We start from the raw sequence: 17,126 nt of genomic DNA, 5'->3' as shown, positions 1-17,126 counted from the left end.
TGAGTCCAGGAACAACAGACGTCAGGAGTCAGGAACTACTGACTCTACTATAGAATACCTTCCCAGTGAAGAAATATCTAGTAGCTAAATTTCTTCTTTCTTTCATTTATGCATCCATGCATTCATTTTAAAACCATTATTGAGCTCTTTTTATATTTTCGCCTATCTGACTTAGTTGTTTCCAATATACCCAGAACAGACACTGATGTATTATGTATTTCAATACAAATTTTTTGCAATCATTACTGTCCTTTTAAAATTACTGGAGCTGGACCACAATAGACAGATGCTAGTCTGTGGTGTGAGCACCAGAGAAAACTTTTATAGAAACTGCATCTGATACTTGAAGTGACATAGACAGGAGAAAGCACTAATAGGTGAAGTTGCTGATCTGGCTGCCCATGATGATCAAATGAGATCTATTTAACTAATGGGAAGGAAAATAAGGAAATGTAAACAGAAAATTTCAACACTAATTTAGAGAATTCTTGCCATGAAGAAGAAAGAAGAAGGTATGGCTGAGAAAGTGGGATTATGAGTTTATAAACATTTTTAAATTCCTAGGTCACTTCCCTCTTTACTTTGAAGACTTTAACCCTTGGGTAACTGTCATCCCATGGCACACTATTTTGCTCATTTCATTATTGTTTAATGACATATGAAAGTCTTTGACATTGCCTAACAGTGGAACATGAGCTGTGCTGTGTAGATTTTGATGTGCAATATTTTTATTGTTTCGAATTTGAGTGGTATTTTGGAAGCAAAATTTATTTAATTTTATTTTTTAAATTTTGTTTATTCATGAGAGACACTGAGATAGAGGGAGGCGGAGACACAGGCAGAAGGAGAAGCAGGCTCCATGCAGGGAGCCTGATATGGGACTCGATCCCAGGACTCCAGGATCTTGCCCTGGGCCAAAGGTGGGCGCTAAACCGCTGAGCCACCCAGGGATCCCCATAGAAGCAAAGTTTAAATTTCAAATTAGTTCAGAATTTTTTTTCTGTTTGTGTTAAATTGTAGTTTTCAGTCTGATAACAAGTGTGGTCTCTACACAGGTAGATACTTTTTATTTGAGGCAGTATTTGTATAACCTAATATACAGTAGCTTTTGGAAACCTTTCGTAAGTGCATGAGTAGAAATTATATTCTGTCTCGTTTTCTATATCTCACTAAGCACATTTTCATCTGTACTCCATTATTACCTACTTGTTTACATTATCTGTTAAGGATTGAGAAAACTGCCATAGTCTCCCCTGTTTCTGGTATGTCATTGTTGATTTCATCTTTTGTTTTCTGAGGATTTTGCAATAAAGTATATTCCAGGTATGTTTTTGGTACATGTAGTAAGTTATATTTCATTATCAGTTGTACCTTCAGTCATTTTTTTCTTGTTTGTCTACTTTAATGCATTTGTCCTTTAATTCATTATATCCTTGCATATTGTTTATTTTGCTGCAATGGGAGCTGGTCTTTATTTATCATGTAACATTGAGCTCCTATTTCTTGAAAGTCAAGACAAAAGTCAACCAACAAAAGCTGATGAAAAGGTTTATATGGGAAAAAAAGTTTACATGTAGGGACGCCTGGGTGGCTCAACAGTTGAGCGTCTGCCTTTGGCTCAGGGCGTGATCCTGGATCCAGTATTGAGTCCCGGCATTGGGCTCCTTGTGGGGGGCCTGCTTCTTTCTCTGCATTTCTATACCTCTCTCTCTCTCTCTCTCTCTCTCTCTCTCTCTCTCTCTCTGTCTCTGTCTCTCATGAATAAATAAATAAAATCTTTAAATAAAAAGGCTTAAAAGGGTTTATATGTAATACATTTTAATTCTTTCTGTCGTGTGACACTATCTTGAGTCTGTGTTTCCTTTTCTGATCACCTATAGCCACATGGGATCAAATAAAACCAGTCTCTACATTCCATGGCTCCTTGGATAAACTGGGTTATTCTGAGTCTGGAAATGAAATGAAGCTATACTGTAATATATGGAAGATTCTTCCAGTATACTAAAATCATCGTGGGTGTGGGCCGCTTGTGGTTAGGACACATTCAGCTCTCCTCCTCAGGAGTCACGCCTAACTGCTGCTTCACCTTCCTTGATTTTCTCTTTCCTGCCCTTTCATTCTGCAGAAAACATACCCTAGTTCACCTCAGCACCTTTCTGCGTTAAGAACCCCTCTTCAGAAATGCTTGGCCAGGCTTCTTTTTTAGTACCGCTGACTGGTGAAGAAAGAGAGTAGGAGCCAAAAAGTGCAGCTGTGATTTTGAACATTCTCTATAGAGCAACGAAAATTAGAGGATATATAGATATGTATGTTGTGCCTCCTTTCTCAGGCTGAAGAAAGGTTAGTATTCTTCCAACATATTGTGAATCCTTAGACACTTTTTTTTTTTTAACATTTTGGAAGATACAGCTTCTAATTTGCAACAAGTATAAGAAAGGTGGAGAACAAATCCATAGGGGATTCTTTCTAAGAGTGTAATAGAGGTCTAAATAACATCTGGAGCCTTCTGCCTTCCTGGAACAAGAGTACCCAGTCAAATCCTGGGCATAAGAATGACATGAGGAAACTAATATTTGTTAGTGAGTTTGTTCTTGTGGGCCTTTCAACCTTGTCCCCGCTCCAAGCTCTATTCGTTCTCCTTTTTTTTGACTATTTACCTGGTTAACCTGATGGACAGTGGTCTCATCATCCTGGTCACTACAACTGACTATACTCTACAAAATCCTATGTACTTCTTCCTCAGTAACTTGTCCTTCCTGGAGATAGGCATCAACTTGGTCATAGTGTCTTAACTGCTGGGGACTCAAATCATCCAAGGCCCAACAACCATCTCCTTCCTTGGCTGTGCCACTCAGATGTATTTCTTCTTCTTCTGTGGGGCTGCTGAGTGCTGCCTTCTGGCCACAATGGCATATGACCGCTATGTGGCCATCTGTGACCCTTTGCGCTACCCAATCATTATGAGCAGCAGGACCTGTGCCCAACTAGCAGCTGCCTCTTGGTTCTCAGGGTTTCCAGTTGCCACTGTGAAAACCACATGGATTTTCAACTTCCCTTTTTGTGGCTCCAACAGAGTGAACTAATTTTTCTGTGACAACTCCCCTGTCATTGCACTGGTCTGTGCTGATACCTCTCTGTTTGAACTTCAGGCTCTGACAGCCACTGTTCTATTTATCCTCTTTCCTTTCTTGCTGATCCTGGGGTCCTATGTCTGCATCCTCTCCACTCTCTTCAGGATGCCCTCAGTTGAGGGGAAACGTAAGGTCTTTTCCACCTGTTCCTTCCACCTCCTGGTTGTCTCCCTCTTCTATAGCACCACCATCCTCACATACTTCCAATGCCGATCCAGCACCTCTCCTGAGAGCAAGAAACTGCTGTCCCTCTCCTACACAGTGGTGACTCCCATGTTGAACCCCATCATCTTCAGTTTAAGGAAATGGTGAAGTGAAGGCTGCACTGAGGTGAGTCCTCCACAGGACCCTGGGCCCTCAGAAACTCTACCTGAGTGAGATGCAAACCTAAGGGATGGAATGCAAGGACAAGGGAAAGAAAAAATAATTCCTCCCATGGGTTTTGGTCCCTACTTAATCTAAGAGCCGTGATATACCCACTAGGATTTTGGACTTATTAGGATCTGTTTCTGAATTAAAAAGCATGAGTGATAAAGGAGAACTTCTGTAGGTGCAGGATTCTGTTCGACCAATGTATCTGAGGATGCTGCTAGATTACACAGTTTGGGATCCAATCGTAAGGTTGACAATTGTACTAACAACACTATGATTTGCCATTCTTTACTTATTTTAACTTTTCCTGAACTTCTTCATCCGTATCTTTTTATTTCTATTTGTCCAAAAACTCTGCCTGCAATTTTCCAGGATCCTTTTGCTTACAAAATAAAGTTATGATAATAAATATAGAGTTTTGTTTCATTCTTCACTCATTTCTTGAAACTCAAAATTCCAACACATTTTTTTTCAGCATTCATCATGTTTCATACCCTGAAACACAGTGCTGAGTATAATAGGCAATTTCACCTGGTGGAATGTATATTCTAGTAAAAACGAGAAATAATATAGCAATACTTAAAAACTTTCACTGCCTTATAAAGTAACCATGTACTACTAAGCTAACAAATGAGGACTTCTTCCTCTATTGCTATGATGTTCTGTGCATCATCTGGAAAACGACTACTCAACTCGGACACTACCTCAATCTCAAATTATTCACGTTGGACCTGAGAGACGTTTGACAGAAAGGATGTAAGGAATCTTATATTAAGTGAATAAAAATTATTTGGTAGTTTGTATAGGTAAGGAGCTAAAAGGGTCTCACAGTCAGTGGCAGATTTCAAGCCTGCATGGGAAATTCCTTGTGGCCACTTTCCTCAGAGCTCCCTTCATATCCCTCTTCTTCAAGTTATAGATGAGGAGACTGAGCATGGGGGTCACTATTGCATAGAACACAGACACCAGTTTTCCCTGTTCTTTGGAAGACTTTGGTGTCATGTAGGTGACAATTCCTGACCCATAAAAGAGGATGACCACCATGAGGTGGGAACCACAGGTAGAGAATGCCTTGAGCCTCCTCACAGATGACTTCATCCTGACCACAGTCACTATGATGTGGCCATAGGATACTAGAATTAGGAAAACAGGATGAGGAGAATCATGACACCCATGAGGAAAATGGCCATCTCTGAAGTATGGGTGTCTGTGGATGCCAGGATCAACAGTGCAGGGGCCTCACAAAACAAATGAGCAATACTATTGCTGCCTCGGTAAGTTAGCCTTAGTATAAAAGTGGTATCTACCACAGACACCAGAATGCCGCTGGTCCATGATCCCACAGCCAGCTGAACACACACCCTCCAAGTCATGATGCGAGGGTAATGCAAAGGGTTGCAGATGGCCACGTATTGATCATAGGACATAACCGCCAGAAAGGCACACGGTGTACCCCCAAAAATGAGGAAGAGTAAAAGCTGAGCTGCACAACGTGTGAATGAAATGATCTTTTTCCTGGATAGAAGATGAAACAGCGCCTGAGGAACGATGTTGGTAGAAAAACAGAGGTCAACCAAAGATAAGTTGCAGAGGAAAAAATACATGGGTGTGTGAAGCCGAGAGTCAGCCTGAACAAGGTGCATTAGAAGCAGATTTGCAAGCACAGTAACCAGGTAGACACCCAGGAATAAAATAAATAGGAGCTTCTGAGTGTGGGGGTCATCAGAGAGTCCCAGGAGGAGGAACTCTGTCACCTGCGTCTGATTTGCTGCTCTCATACTTTGTTGTTTCAGGAAGAAGTCAACATGTTAAACATGGATCCATAGAACCTCAGATTTGGAGGACTTTCGAATTGCTCTAAATCACTATCAACCATTCCAAAACTTCTCTTTGATATAAAATGATCATGCTGCTTTAGTTGGAGCATTTTCAGTGTTGTAAAACTTCGTACTTTTAAGCTGGCGCCTTCATTCTTAGTAAGTGTAGAGTAGATCAAAAGAATATACTTCTTATTCTGAATATGAAACATCTAATAATTAAATAGATTTGATTAATCTGTAAAGTCATGGCATTGAATTTCACTATATTATCAACTAGAAATTTGAGTCCTATGCTGCTATTGCCACACATCCCCATTTTATGCTGGCATAGATTTTTTTTTTATTCTTTGGGCATATGACTGTTGTCTCTTCCCTGAAAAGATAGTCAATAAGATATAAGAAATGAAAAAAGGGCCAAAGTATCTTAAAGAACTGACTTTTTTTGGACAAAATAACTTGTTTTGAAAGAGCTGGAAAACCAAGAAGTAATGGGGTAGTATGCCATCATCTCTTTGGCAATCGCACCCACGTCTTCGGATGGAACACCCAAATATCAATCTTAACCATCAAAAACTTCCAAAATGGCAGACACACCATCACAGCATTTCCATTTTAAGCCACCAGGTTGACTAATTTTCTGTGTGCAAACTACACAGCACTAATGCACCACCTCTAGCCCATCAGCTCTCATTGCCTTGCATTATGTGTCTCTTCTTCCCAGAAAATAAAAACTCCTTTTAAAACTAAATCTTTCTCATTTTTGTGACCTTTTATAGACATGATGTTGTGATTTATTGGATCAATTATCATTAATCAACTAAATTTAAAAATTGACCTTATGGTTTAGTAGAGTTGCTTAAAAAGCCTGCCAGGTCTCTGTGTCTAAGGAGGAAACATGGTTGTTCCTGACTTTGTTCCCTCTCACAGGAAAAAGAAACAACAACAATTCCAGAATAAAACACCACTGAGAAGCAACCTGCACCACAGAGACCAAGAGAGATGGCATTAGAAAGGTAAAAGAAGCAACTACTTATCTGATATGTACTCTGGCCAGGGAACAAGGGTGGATGCAGAACTAGATGCTTGATTCAGATCCTCAAAGGAGTTTTGCTGACCTCAGAGACTGGTTTGCCCAGGCCCAGGCAGGGAGCTGAATCACAACCCTGCTGTGAAGAGTGTCTTCTGGCCCCCTCTGACCAGAGGGCTGAGGACAACTTCTGGAAGAGTACAGCCCAGCAGAGCACTAGCTGAGAGGTCAGTGGGCAGAACTGATTACTCCCAGAGCAAAGCCAGTACTAGAGGAACATTCCTGTCCTACACACAGGCAAATGCATTAATTCATAGCCTCGACTGAAGGTAAATCCCAGTGCCTCCTAACTGGAGAACCTGTCTGGGAAACTGAGAGTAGCCTGAAGTGACTCAACTCCCTCCCACCTAGGCAAGGAAGCTAGGGCATTGCCCCACCCACTGTCAAGAGGGTCTCCTGGCCCCATCTGATTGGAAGGGCTGGTGATAGCTCCTAGGGCAGTGCATCCCAGGGACATTCAAGCTAAGAGGCAGGTGCACAGAACTGAGAGTTTTCAGAACCAAGCCAGTGGCTCTGTTCCATCAGGAAACTTAAGGTGGGGCAAGACAAGACAACAGAGAGATTAGCCAGCTTTAGAGCTGCTTTCCTACTGTGCTCAGGCAAGAAATCTTGTGTAGCTCTACTCATCATTGAATACACCCTGTAGCTTGTGCAACCAAGAACCTAACCAGAGCACACTGAAAGCTGCCTAGCCCATCCAACAGCCCTATGTACAGTGGCACTAGAGCAGAGAGCACAACTGTAGCTTCCCTCATCTGTAGAGCAAAACTGATGACATCACTTGGCCAGGGAATTCAGTAAACCCTCTGAAGGACGGACTGGGGTCCTTAAGAGCTGTACAGGCTTTGGGTTCTGTCTTGCTGCCCTGCCAGAGCAGGAAATCTATTTCATATATTATTTTTTTTCTTTTTTTTGTTCTTTTTTTTATTTCATATATTATTAATAAATAAAGTACCTAGTCTTGATCCTCTAATAAACCTGACCAGAATCCAGGCAGCCACAGAGCCCATCCTACAATCTCACTTCAGTAGGGAACTAAGACAGAAGTCCTAACCCAACTGTTCTTGGTCTGTGGCATACCTCCCATCACATTAATAGAATGAAAGAAAAGAATCATATGTCTCCAGGATCGCGCCCTGGGCCAAAGGCAGGCGCCAAACCGCTGCACCACCCAGGGATCCCGAATCATATGATCATCTCAATAGGCACAGAAAAGAAAAAAGATTTGACCAAATTCAACACCCATTTGTGATGAAAACTCAGCATGATATGCACGGAAGGAACATATCTCAGTATAATAAAGGCCATGTTTGACAGCCCACAATTATTGTCATAGTTGATGGTGAACAGTTGAAAAGCTTTTCCTCTAGGAACAAGACAAAGTTGCCCCCTTCCACCACTCTAGTCAACATAATACTAGAGATCCTGGCCAGAGCAGTCAGGGAAGAAAAATAAAAGGTATCACAATTGAAACTGTCTGTATTTGCAAATAATAAAATTTGACATACAAAAAAATCCTAAAGACTCAATCAAAAGAAGAAAACCTGTTAGATCTAATTAATGAATTCAGTAAAGTTGAGGATCCAAAATCAACAAAATCAGTAGCATTTCTATACACCATCAACACAGTTTCTAAAAAACAAATCAGTCCCTTTTGTAGTAGCATCAAAAACAATAAAATACTTTGGAATAAATTTAAGGAGATATAAGTTCTCTATGATGAAAACTACAAGACATTGATGAAAGAGATCCAAGACACAAAGAAATGGAAAGCTATCTCATGTTCATGTTTAGAAGAATTAACAGTGTTCAAATGTCAATACCACCAAAAGCTAGCTATAGATTCAATGCTGTCCTTATCAAGAGTCCAATGGCAATTTACAGAAGTAAATGAAACACTCCTCAAGTTTATAATGGAACCATGAAAAACTGCAAATTTCCAAAGAAATCTGAGAAAGAAGAACAAAGCAGGAGGCATCACACTTCCTGATTTCTAGCTATATTATAAACCTATAGTCATCAAAACATTATGGCATTGTCATAAATACAAACAAATAGACCAATGGAACATAATGGAGAATACGTAAATAAACTCAAACATATGGAGACAAATAACATTGGACAGGCGAAAAAAGAATGCTCAATGAAGGAAAGATAGTCTGTTCGATAAATGGTGTTGGCATAATTGGATAGTGACATGCAATAGATTGAAACCAGACTCATCTCTTATACCACTCTCAAAAATTAATTTCCAATGGATTAGACTTAAATGTAGGTCCTGAAAGAACACAAATAAAAAACAAAAATAATAGAAAAAGTGATCAGACTTGTTACCAGAGGCAGAGGGTATGGGGAGGACATTTTGGAGGAGGGGGACCAAAAGCTACAACTTCTAGTTATAAGATAGATATATACCAGGGAAAGAATGTAGACCATGATGGCTACAGCTAAGACTACTTTATAGTATATTAGAAAGTTGTTAAGAGAGTACTTCTAAGTTCTCATCAGAAGAATATTTTTCCTTTTCCTTTTTCTTTTCTTTTCTTTTTTTCTTGTTTCTCTATAAGAGAAGATGGATATGAGTTGAACCTACTATGGTAATGGTAATCATACCACAATATATGCAAATTAGGCCATCATGCTATATTCCTTGAACTTACACAGTGATGTATGTCAATTATATCTCAATAAAACTGAGGTTGGCGGATGGATGACTGTCATTACGTGCATAGAGATTTGCAAGACTTGGGGAGTAATAATAAAATTTCATGGAACGGTTCAAAAGGACGGGAGAACAATTTAAAGTCTAAAGATTAAGGCCCTATACAAAGTTTAAGCTTTTGGCCCTTTATCTGCTTGGTAAAGGTGTCTCAAAATAATGGTTCCAATGCATCACATAAAATGTATAGGGTTGCCAAGAAGACCAGACATATTCACATAGAGTTTATTATAATAGTTTTAGAAAGCAAATATATAATATAAGGATACATGTGCTTCTTTATTAATGCATTAAATTTCAAAGTGTTGTGGCAGGTCTAATAACACCTTAATTCGAATATTAATGAGCTTAAAGGATATCTGTAGGTATCTTCAACAACTACAATGTGATATAAAAATACCTGTGATTTCTGTTAGTGATCAAGTCTTGGATGCTGCTAATGATAGTTTCGCTTAAATACCAACATTCAAACAAGCAGGACATTTTGAATTCCAGTTAGATTAAAGAAGAAATAAAGAAATAGCATTCACACCTTAATTGAAGAGCACTCTAAAGTTCAACTTAAGAACTCCTAGGCTAGGGGTACCTCGGTGGCTCAGTCAGTGAAGCATCTGTCTTCAGCTCAGGTCATGATCCAGGGTCATGGGATCCAGCCCCACATTGGGCTTCCTGCTCTGCACGGAGCCTGCTTCTCCTCCCTGCCCCTGCTCTCGCTCTCGCTCTCACTCTCTGTCTCCTCAAATAAGTAAATAAAATCTTTTAAAAAAAAGTTTTCTAGGCTAAAGAAATGCCCAGTTTTCTCAAAATGACATTATCACATTCTATGTTATCTGATAATAGGGTCTTAGGCATCTGGATAGATCTATGAGTCAAAGCGATGAAAGGTTCCAATTCATCATTGAAAGAAAGCATGAATAAATAAAACATTAATATAAGCAACCACATCTAGTTGACAATCATTGATGGTTCCCTTATCTAACCCTAGGCCACAATTCCAGCCATTTTCCCTGCCGCATAGCTAGGACACATTGTATTTTTTTCCTCACTGATTTTTGCTGGGCATAATCCCTTTATTCAGAGGTATGCCCACTACTAGGTTTACTATCAATTTCTTGAACATTCATGAATATTTTGAGTATTCAGTCAGTTTCTTGTAGATCAAAAGACATTGGCCAAGCACATTGTTGGTACTGGGGATACAGAAAAAAGAACCAGGCCCTGAAGTCAAAGAACCTCAGATACAAATACCCAAACTATAGTCATATTTCATCCTCAGTATCAGTGTGGTCCCAGAAATATCATAGATTCATGGCAAATAATAGCTTAATGAATGAATATACTGGGTCAAGTAAGTCTGTATGACCTGACAGTTACTTAAATCAAACTTACAAAGAACAGCTTCTAAAGTTAAATGTAGTATATTGCTGAAGTAGTTGACATAAAAATACATTTTGAGACCACACCCTGTTTTAAGAACGGTACTTTGGGAATTTCCTTTCATCTGGTGGAAGGTATTACTTGGTTAGTTCTTAGAGTCTCCCCAAATGCTTTAGACTTTGTTACTCTCTCCACCACAGTTCACACCCATCACAGAGTAGAAAGTATTGCATGTCTTTAGTCTCGGAAAATTAAAGGACAAGCAGATATTCTCAGTTTTGATGAATAGAGATACCATAAAATTGAACACTTGTCCCAAAGTTTTAAGTGATGCTTATAATCAGTGGCTAACCTAACAGACGGGCAGCTGCAGGATTTTGCTGATTTCTATACCTTTATTTGGCTAACACTTTCCTTTCTGACCCACACATGTTTCCCATTCCCCACTCCCACTCACTTCCAATACATGTGGACGTACACAAGTCAACACATCTAGTCTAGAGACTTGATACATTAGTGTACCTTCAGCTTCGTGTACTTTTATCGTGGCTGATAATATTACATTGGATTTATTTTCTTTCTCTGTGAGTGTAACAAGTGCAAGGCCCATATCTGACTCAACTTTTTTAAAAAGATTTTTATTTGTTTATTCATGAGACATACACAGAGAGAGAGAGTTTAACTTGGCACAGTCAATTCAAAAAGTCCATTTGGAAGCATCTATGAAAATTTACCATAAATATATGCCTTCCCTCCTACAACCTGTAGTTTTACTCCTCTGTGGTATCCATACTTTGTGGATAGGAGTGTTTAAATCCACCATAATTATGTACAATGATTTTTTATAACAACCTTACTTTTAATAGCTCGATGTGGAAACAATATACATTTCATGGATAGTAGAAAGGATAAATTGTGATACAGTCATGCAGTGCAATACTTTGATATTTTTGAAAGAATAAACTACTACTACATGCAACCAGGTAGACAGAAAGATGTTTAGTAGAAGAATCCAGACATTAAGAAATATATTCTTTTATCTTAAAAGATTTTATTTATTTATTTGAGAGAGAGAGAGAGAGAGCATAAACTAGGGAAGGGGCAGAGGGAGAAGGTCATATCCAAAATATATAAAGAACCCCTGCAACTCAAAACCAAAAAAGATAAACAACACAATTTAAAAATTGGCAAAGGACCTGTCTCCAGGATAGATACACAAATGGCTGACAAGAACAGGAAAGGATGCTGCACAACATTAAGCATTTGGTAATTGCAAATTAAAACCACAGTTAGAAATAGAACATCCTCCTTTTCTATTTGAAATATTGCCAAGCCTCAAAAAGAAAAGAGCGGTGGCATTGGTGGAAAAAAAGAAAAAGGACTAATAAGTGGAAGTGGAACAGAATTCAGAGCTCAGAGACACACTAATGTGAAATTTAATGTCTGACAAAGTTAATTCCAAAAATCCTTGGGAAGAAGGCCAATAGTGTAGTACAAAGTATAGCTAAATACTAGTTTACGACCTAGAGAAAAATAAAACTGCATTTCTACCTACACGACACAGAAGGTAGACTCTAAATGGATTAAGTAACTAAAAGTTAAAATAGAACAATGACATTATATAAGAAAATGTAAGGGAACACCTATCTTTCTGACCTAGAGGATGGAACCTCCAAAGCACAGACCGTAATGAAACAGTGGATGAATTTGATTTCCTCAACATCTGAGATTTGTCTTCAATGAAGAACTTTATGAAGAAAGCTAAAAAGTGGAGAAAATGGATGAGATACTTGTGTTATGTAAAATAAATAGAAAATAATTTCATATCAGGAATTCTTAACAAATTCTAAAATTCAGGAAGAAAAATGAAGAAATGTCTAATAGGAAACACACACACATACACACACACACGCACACACACACCAGAGGATATACAAGGGAATTCACAAAAATTACCTTCAAAGGCTTACAAGAATAGAAAACAATGCTGAAATTCACTTGAATTGAAAGGTCTACAAATTGAATCAACAAAGAAGCCCCTTTCACTCCTATGAGGCATGCAGAAATTTGTCAGATACTGTAAAGTGTGGGCAAAAAGTAGAAGAGGGAAGAATACTCATCTACGTTTGGGAAAATTGAGCCATTCTGGGAAGGAATATGGTACTATTGGGTCACCTTATGCCTGTGCATATTCTACGATACAAGAATTATTGCTAAATAGGGAGCCAGAGATTGTCTCACACAGAAAATGGTACCGTCATATGGTATATTCCTGTCATCTTTGTGGTTCTGTTATTTGTGTTGGAACCGTGTTGTGTGATTTGGATATCCTTCACTGGAGAAGAGAGAAATGAAAATGCAAGAGATGTGCAGCAAGGATATTGCACAGCAGTAAGGAGAAGGATTAGATGAACACCTGGCATTGTAAATGATCTTAAAGACTCAATTAAGTGAAAAAGGTTAAAAAAAGGTGAAAAAAGGTTTTAAAAAGGTGAAAAAGACTCAGTTAAGTGAAACAAAGAGGCATATAACACAATATCATTTAAGTAAAGTAAAAATATGTCCACAAACAATACATTTTTTGAGGAAAATAAAAGCAGCACATGCATTAAGTGGTTACAAAGTCAGTGGGAATGAAGTATGGGTGTGTGTTATGCAGACAAATTCATCATGAACAAGAAAGGGGCTTTAAAATCACTAATCATGCAAAATATCATATACTAAGGAATATAATTAACTCCATCCTCACACCTGAGAACATGCACACAAAAACCAGGAGAAATAAGATTGCATGGTACTTGTACAGAAATACGAAGTCAGGAAAGGAACCATCTACAGAGTGCTAAAATAGATCAAATTTAGCAATAGTTTAATTTCTCTAATAAAAGACACTTAACATTGATGAGAATTTTCCAGGAAATGGTGCTAAGTGACCATTGTGAGGAAAAACCGTCGTATCTCTAAAGCACTCCTTACATCAGAATAAATTCTAGACGTATCATGATGTAAATTAAGCTGTACATGTAAGCAAAACTATGAAAATCTTAGAAGACAAACGGGATGATTTTTTTGAAAAAAGATTTAATTTATTTACTCATGAGAGACAGAGAGAGAGAAGAGAGAGAGAGAGGCAAAGACACAGGCAGAGGGAGAAGCAGGCTCCATGCCCGATGTGAGACTTGCTCCCCAGACTCCAGGATCACACCCTGAGCTGAAGGCAGACGTCCAACTGCTGAGGCACCCAGGTGTCCCCCGGGATAATTTTTAAAAAGCATAACTTTTTATCAACAGAGACATTTCAAATTTTAACACAAAATCAAGTCATTAGGGAAAAGACTGATTAAATTATAAATGTATGCTACAAAACTCCATAAATTCAGGTCACCAGGGTAGCTCAGTGGTTGAGGGCCTGCCTTTGATTCAGGTCTGATCCCAGGGGTCCTGGGATCAATTCCCACATCAGGCTTCTCACAGGGAGCCTGCTTCCCCTCTTTTATGTCTCTGCCTCTCTTTGTGCCTCTCATGAAAAAATAAATTAAATATTTAAAGAAAAAGCCGTAAATTCAACTGGTAGAGTACAAAAAGACTTGTTTTTTGGGATACCTGTGTAGCTCAGCAGTTCAGCGTCTGCCTTCGGCTCTCAGTGTGATCCCAATGTCCCAGGATCAAGTCCCATGTTGGGCTCCCTGCATGGAGCCTGTTTCTCCCTCTGCCTAAGTCTCTGCCACTCTCTCTCTATCCCCTCATGAATAAATAAATAAAATCTTTAAAAAGAAAGACTTGTTTTTAAGACAAAATCAAACAACCCATTTTTCATAATATACAAGGATTTTACATAGCAGTAACAGAAATTTGAATGGCCTAATAAAAGAAAAGTAACAAGGGAAATACACAGTCAGATCACAGAACGAAAGGGAAATGAAAATGATCAATAAGCATATGAAACTATGCTCAACATTATATGTTATCATTCATTTGGGGAATATAAATAATAGTGAAAGGGAATAGAAGGGAAGGGAGAAGAAATGTATGGGAAATATCAGAAAGGGAGACAGAACATGAAGACTCCTAACTCTGGGAAACGAACTAGGGATGGTGAAGGGGAAGAGGTTGGGGGGTGGGGGAGAATGGGTGACGGGCACTGAGGGGGGCACGTGACAGGATGAGCACTGGGTGTTATTCTGTATGTTGGCAAATTGAACACCAATAAAAAATAAATTTATTATTAAAAAAAAGAATAAATAAAACTATGCTCATCCTCAAGTGTAATTAAAGTATCATATAATAAGTTAACAGGGAGATACCATTTTTTTGACCTAATGGATTAACAAAATTGAAGAGTTTCACACTACCAAATGGTAGTAAAGTTGTAACTAAATAGAAACTTTTATGCAATATTGATGAGTGTATCATGTTGATATTAAGACCTTGATAAACAAATAAAACTGTATCAAATAAAGGTAATCATATGGCATCAAAACAGATATAAAACAAAATGAAAGCACTAGCCCTGCAATTAAGCTTATAGGACTCAGCTACCATCCAAACAATCCAATACCTATTTTTTTTTATTTCTATTAAATTACCAGATATGTGAAAACACAAGTTTGAAGACCTGAGAACCCCGAGATATATCTGCTGATGCTATCTGGAATGCTATCGGTGTAAGGCTTGAACAAAGGGTGCTAGTATGAGTTAGAGACTTCAGCCTGTGACCTCAAATAGAACACCGAGTGCCCTAGGATGTCTCAGAGGATGGAAAGGTAATCAGGTGAGGGCTTTTCAAGCTCCAGGGAACGCCCTGTTTACATACTCTCAGGACCTCAGCTTTAAATAGATCCTTGAAGGAAAAACGCTCTCTGTTCAGGAGTGGGACCTAGGAGAATTGGAGTTTGTACCTGGAGTTGAGTAAGGCAGAAAGGCTTGGGGTGGAGTCAGACTCCTAGGATGACTGGAGTGCAGCCCCGGGAGGCATTGATTAGGAGCAAACCCACACCAGTGCTGTCCTTCCAGACTGGATCTGGAGGCTGCAGACATCATTCCCTCCCACACTTGATCCTTGATCCTTCGCCAGAGACCCTGCAGCCCAGTTTCTGCCTCCTCTCTGCCTCCAGGTGAGAGTGGACAAGCTGGTGATGGGCCCCAGGCCTTAGGAATCTTAGTACCCATTGGGGGTTGGGAGGTGGGCATGGCATTGGGAAAGGTAAATTTTGTCATTTGCTTTCTTGCACATCAATGTTGTTCCTTGCTGGACACCCAGAGACAACAATTCTATTCCCACTCTTCTCCAGGATTCCAGCCCAAAAATGCTTTCCCAGACTTTCTTCTTCAGGTATGGGGCTCCTTCCAGAGAGATCACAGAGGTTGTGCCTCTTACTGTTGAAAAGCAACTGCCTGATACTCCCTTTGCCTCCTTGGTCAGGCCTTCAGCATCATGTTTGCCTCAGCTTGCATTTGTCCCACCCTCTCCCATTGAACAGGCAAGGGGCTAGAAGGAAACAGGAATCTTGCTTCAAAAAATCCCGTCAAGAGCTCCTTGCTCTTGCGTCTTCTCCGGGTCTAGGAGATGTGAAGGAATCAGGACTGCGTGGTACAGCGTTCTAGGAAGGCAGCACTGCTGCCTCCAAGCTCCTGGTGAGTTAGGGCAGACAGTGGTGTGAGTGCAGTTACAGGCAGTGCTGGCCTTCTAGCCCTGAAGAGGATACTGGCGCCCACTACAGGTGCCCTCGCGCAAGCATCCCATAGTGTGGTATCCTTCACATAAGGTCAGGCATGTGGGTGCCCACAACACCCAGCCTTGGTCAGTATCCAGTTGGCTCAGTACCCACTCTGGGACATCTTTGCTTGTTCTGAAAGATATGGTGGCCATGAGGGTATGCAAATTAGAGTATGAAATACTTCAGTGAGTGTATCTGTGGTGATGGATGTCTGTGTGTTTATATAAGATATTGTGAAGCTGAGAGTAAGTATACGTACCATGTGGTGTGTATGTGACAAGGAATAATGCCGTGTGCGGAATGTGAGTGTGTGAGACACAGTCCCTAAGAGAAGATGTCTGGAAAGGCCATACTAGTGACAATATTACTAGGGCCTCAGAGGATGGAGGATGCATTCCCTATCCCTTCGATTTGGGAACAGAGCCATACTTTCAAATCTCTTCCTGTATTTCTTCCTTCTGTTTTTTCTACACATCTCCAGATTCTATCCTCTAAGTTCCTTTTTTTTTAATTTTTTTAAATTTATTTATGATAGTCACAGAGAGAGAGAGAGAGAGAGAAGCAGAGACACAGGCAGAGGGAGAAGCAGGCTCCATGCACCGGGAGCCCGACGCGGGACTCGATCCGGTTCCCCAGGATCGCGCCCTGGGCCAAAGGCAGGCGCCAAACCGCTGCGCCACCCAGGGATCCCTATCCTGTTTCTAAATTAAGCTTCTGTTCCCTGATTTCATCTAACTTCTATTCTCTTCATTGTATTTTCCCACTCCGATTCTTTCCTCCTCATTTTTCCTACAAATTCAATAACATAACATCATTATTTAATTAGTTAGCAAATTGAACAAAGTTAAATGAAATCTTTAGACTATGGAAAATAATTATCCTTGGCTGCCTTTAGAATATAAA

The 17,126-nt window shown here is 39.6% G+C and overlaps 1 protein-coding gene and 1 pseudogene across 1 annotated transcript; one reads left to right on the top strand and one right to left on the bottom strand.

Annotated features, from left to right (window-relative positions):
• The first annotated feature begins 2,557 nt into the window (after window positions 1-2,557).
• LOC121476083 lies at window positions 2,558-3,522 on the top strand (annotated as a pseudogene).
• Window positions 3,523-4,334: 812 nt separating this feature from the next.
• LOC121476486 (olfactory receptor 2D2) lies at window positions 4,335-5,281 on the bottom strand. The gene is given in 2 exon segments (XM_041730546.1): window positions 4,335-4,657; window positions 4,660-5,281. Coding segments are annotated over 2 exon segments (945 nt in total).
• Window positions 5,282-17,126: the final 11,845 nt, after the last annotated feature.

The sequence above is a fragment of the Vulpes lagopus genome, chromosome 15 (genome assembly GCF_018345385.1).
Source record: "Vulpes lagopus strain Blue_001 chromosome 15, ASM1834538v1, whole genome shotgun sequence".
NCBI lineage: Eukaryota > Metazoa > Chordata > Mammalia > Carnivora > Canidae > Vulpes > Vulpes lagopus.
This window is presented reverse-complemented; position numbering and strand designations above follow the sequence as displayed.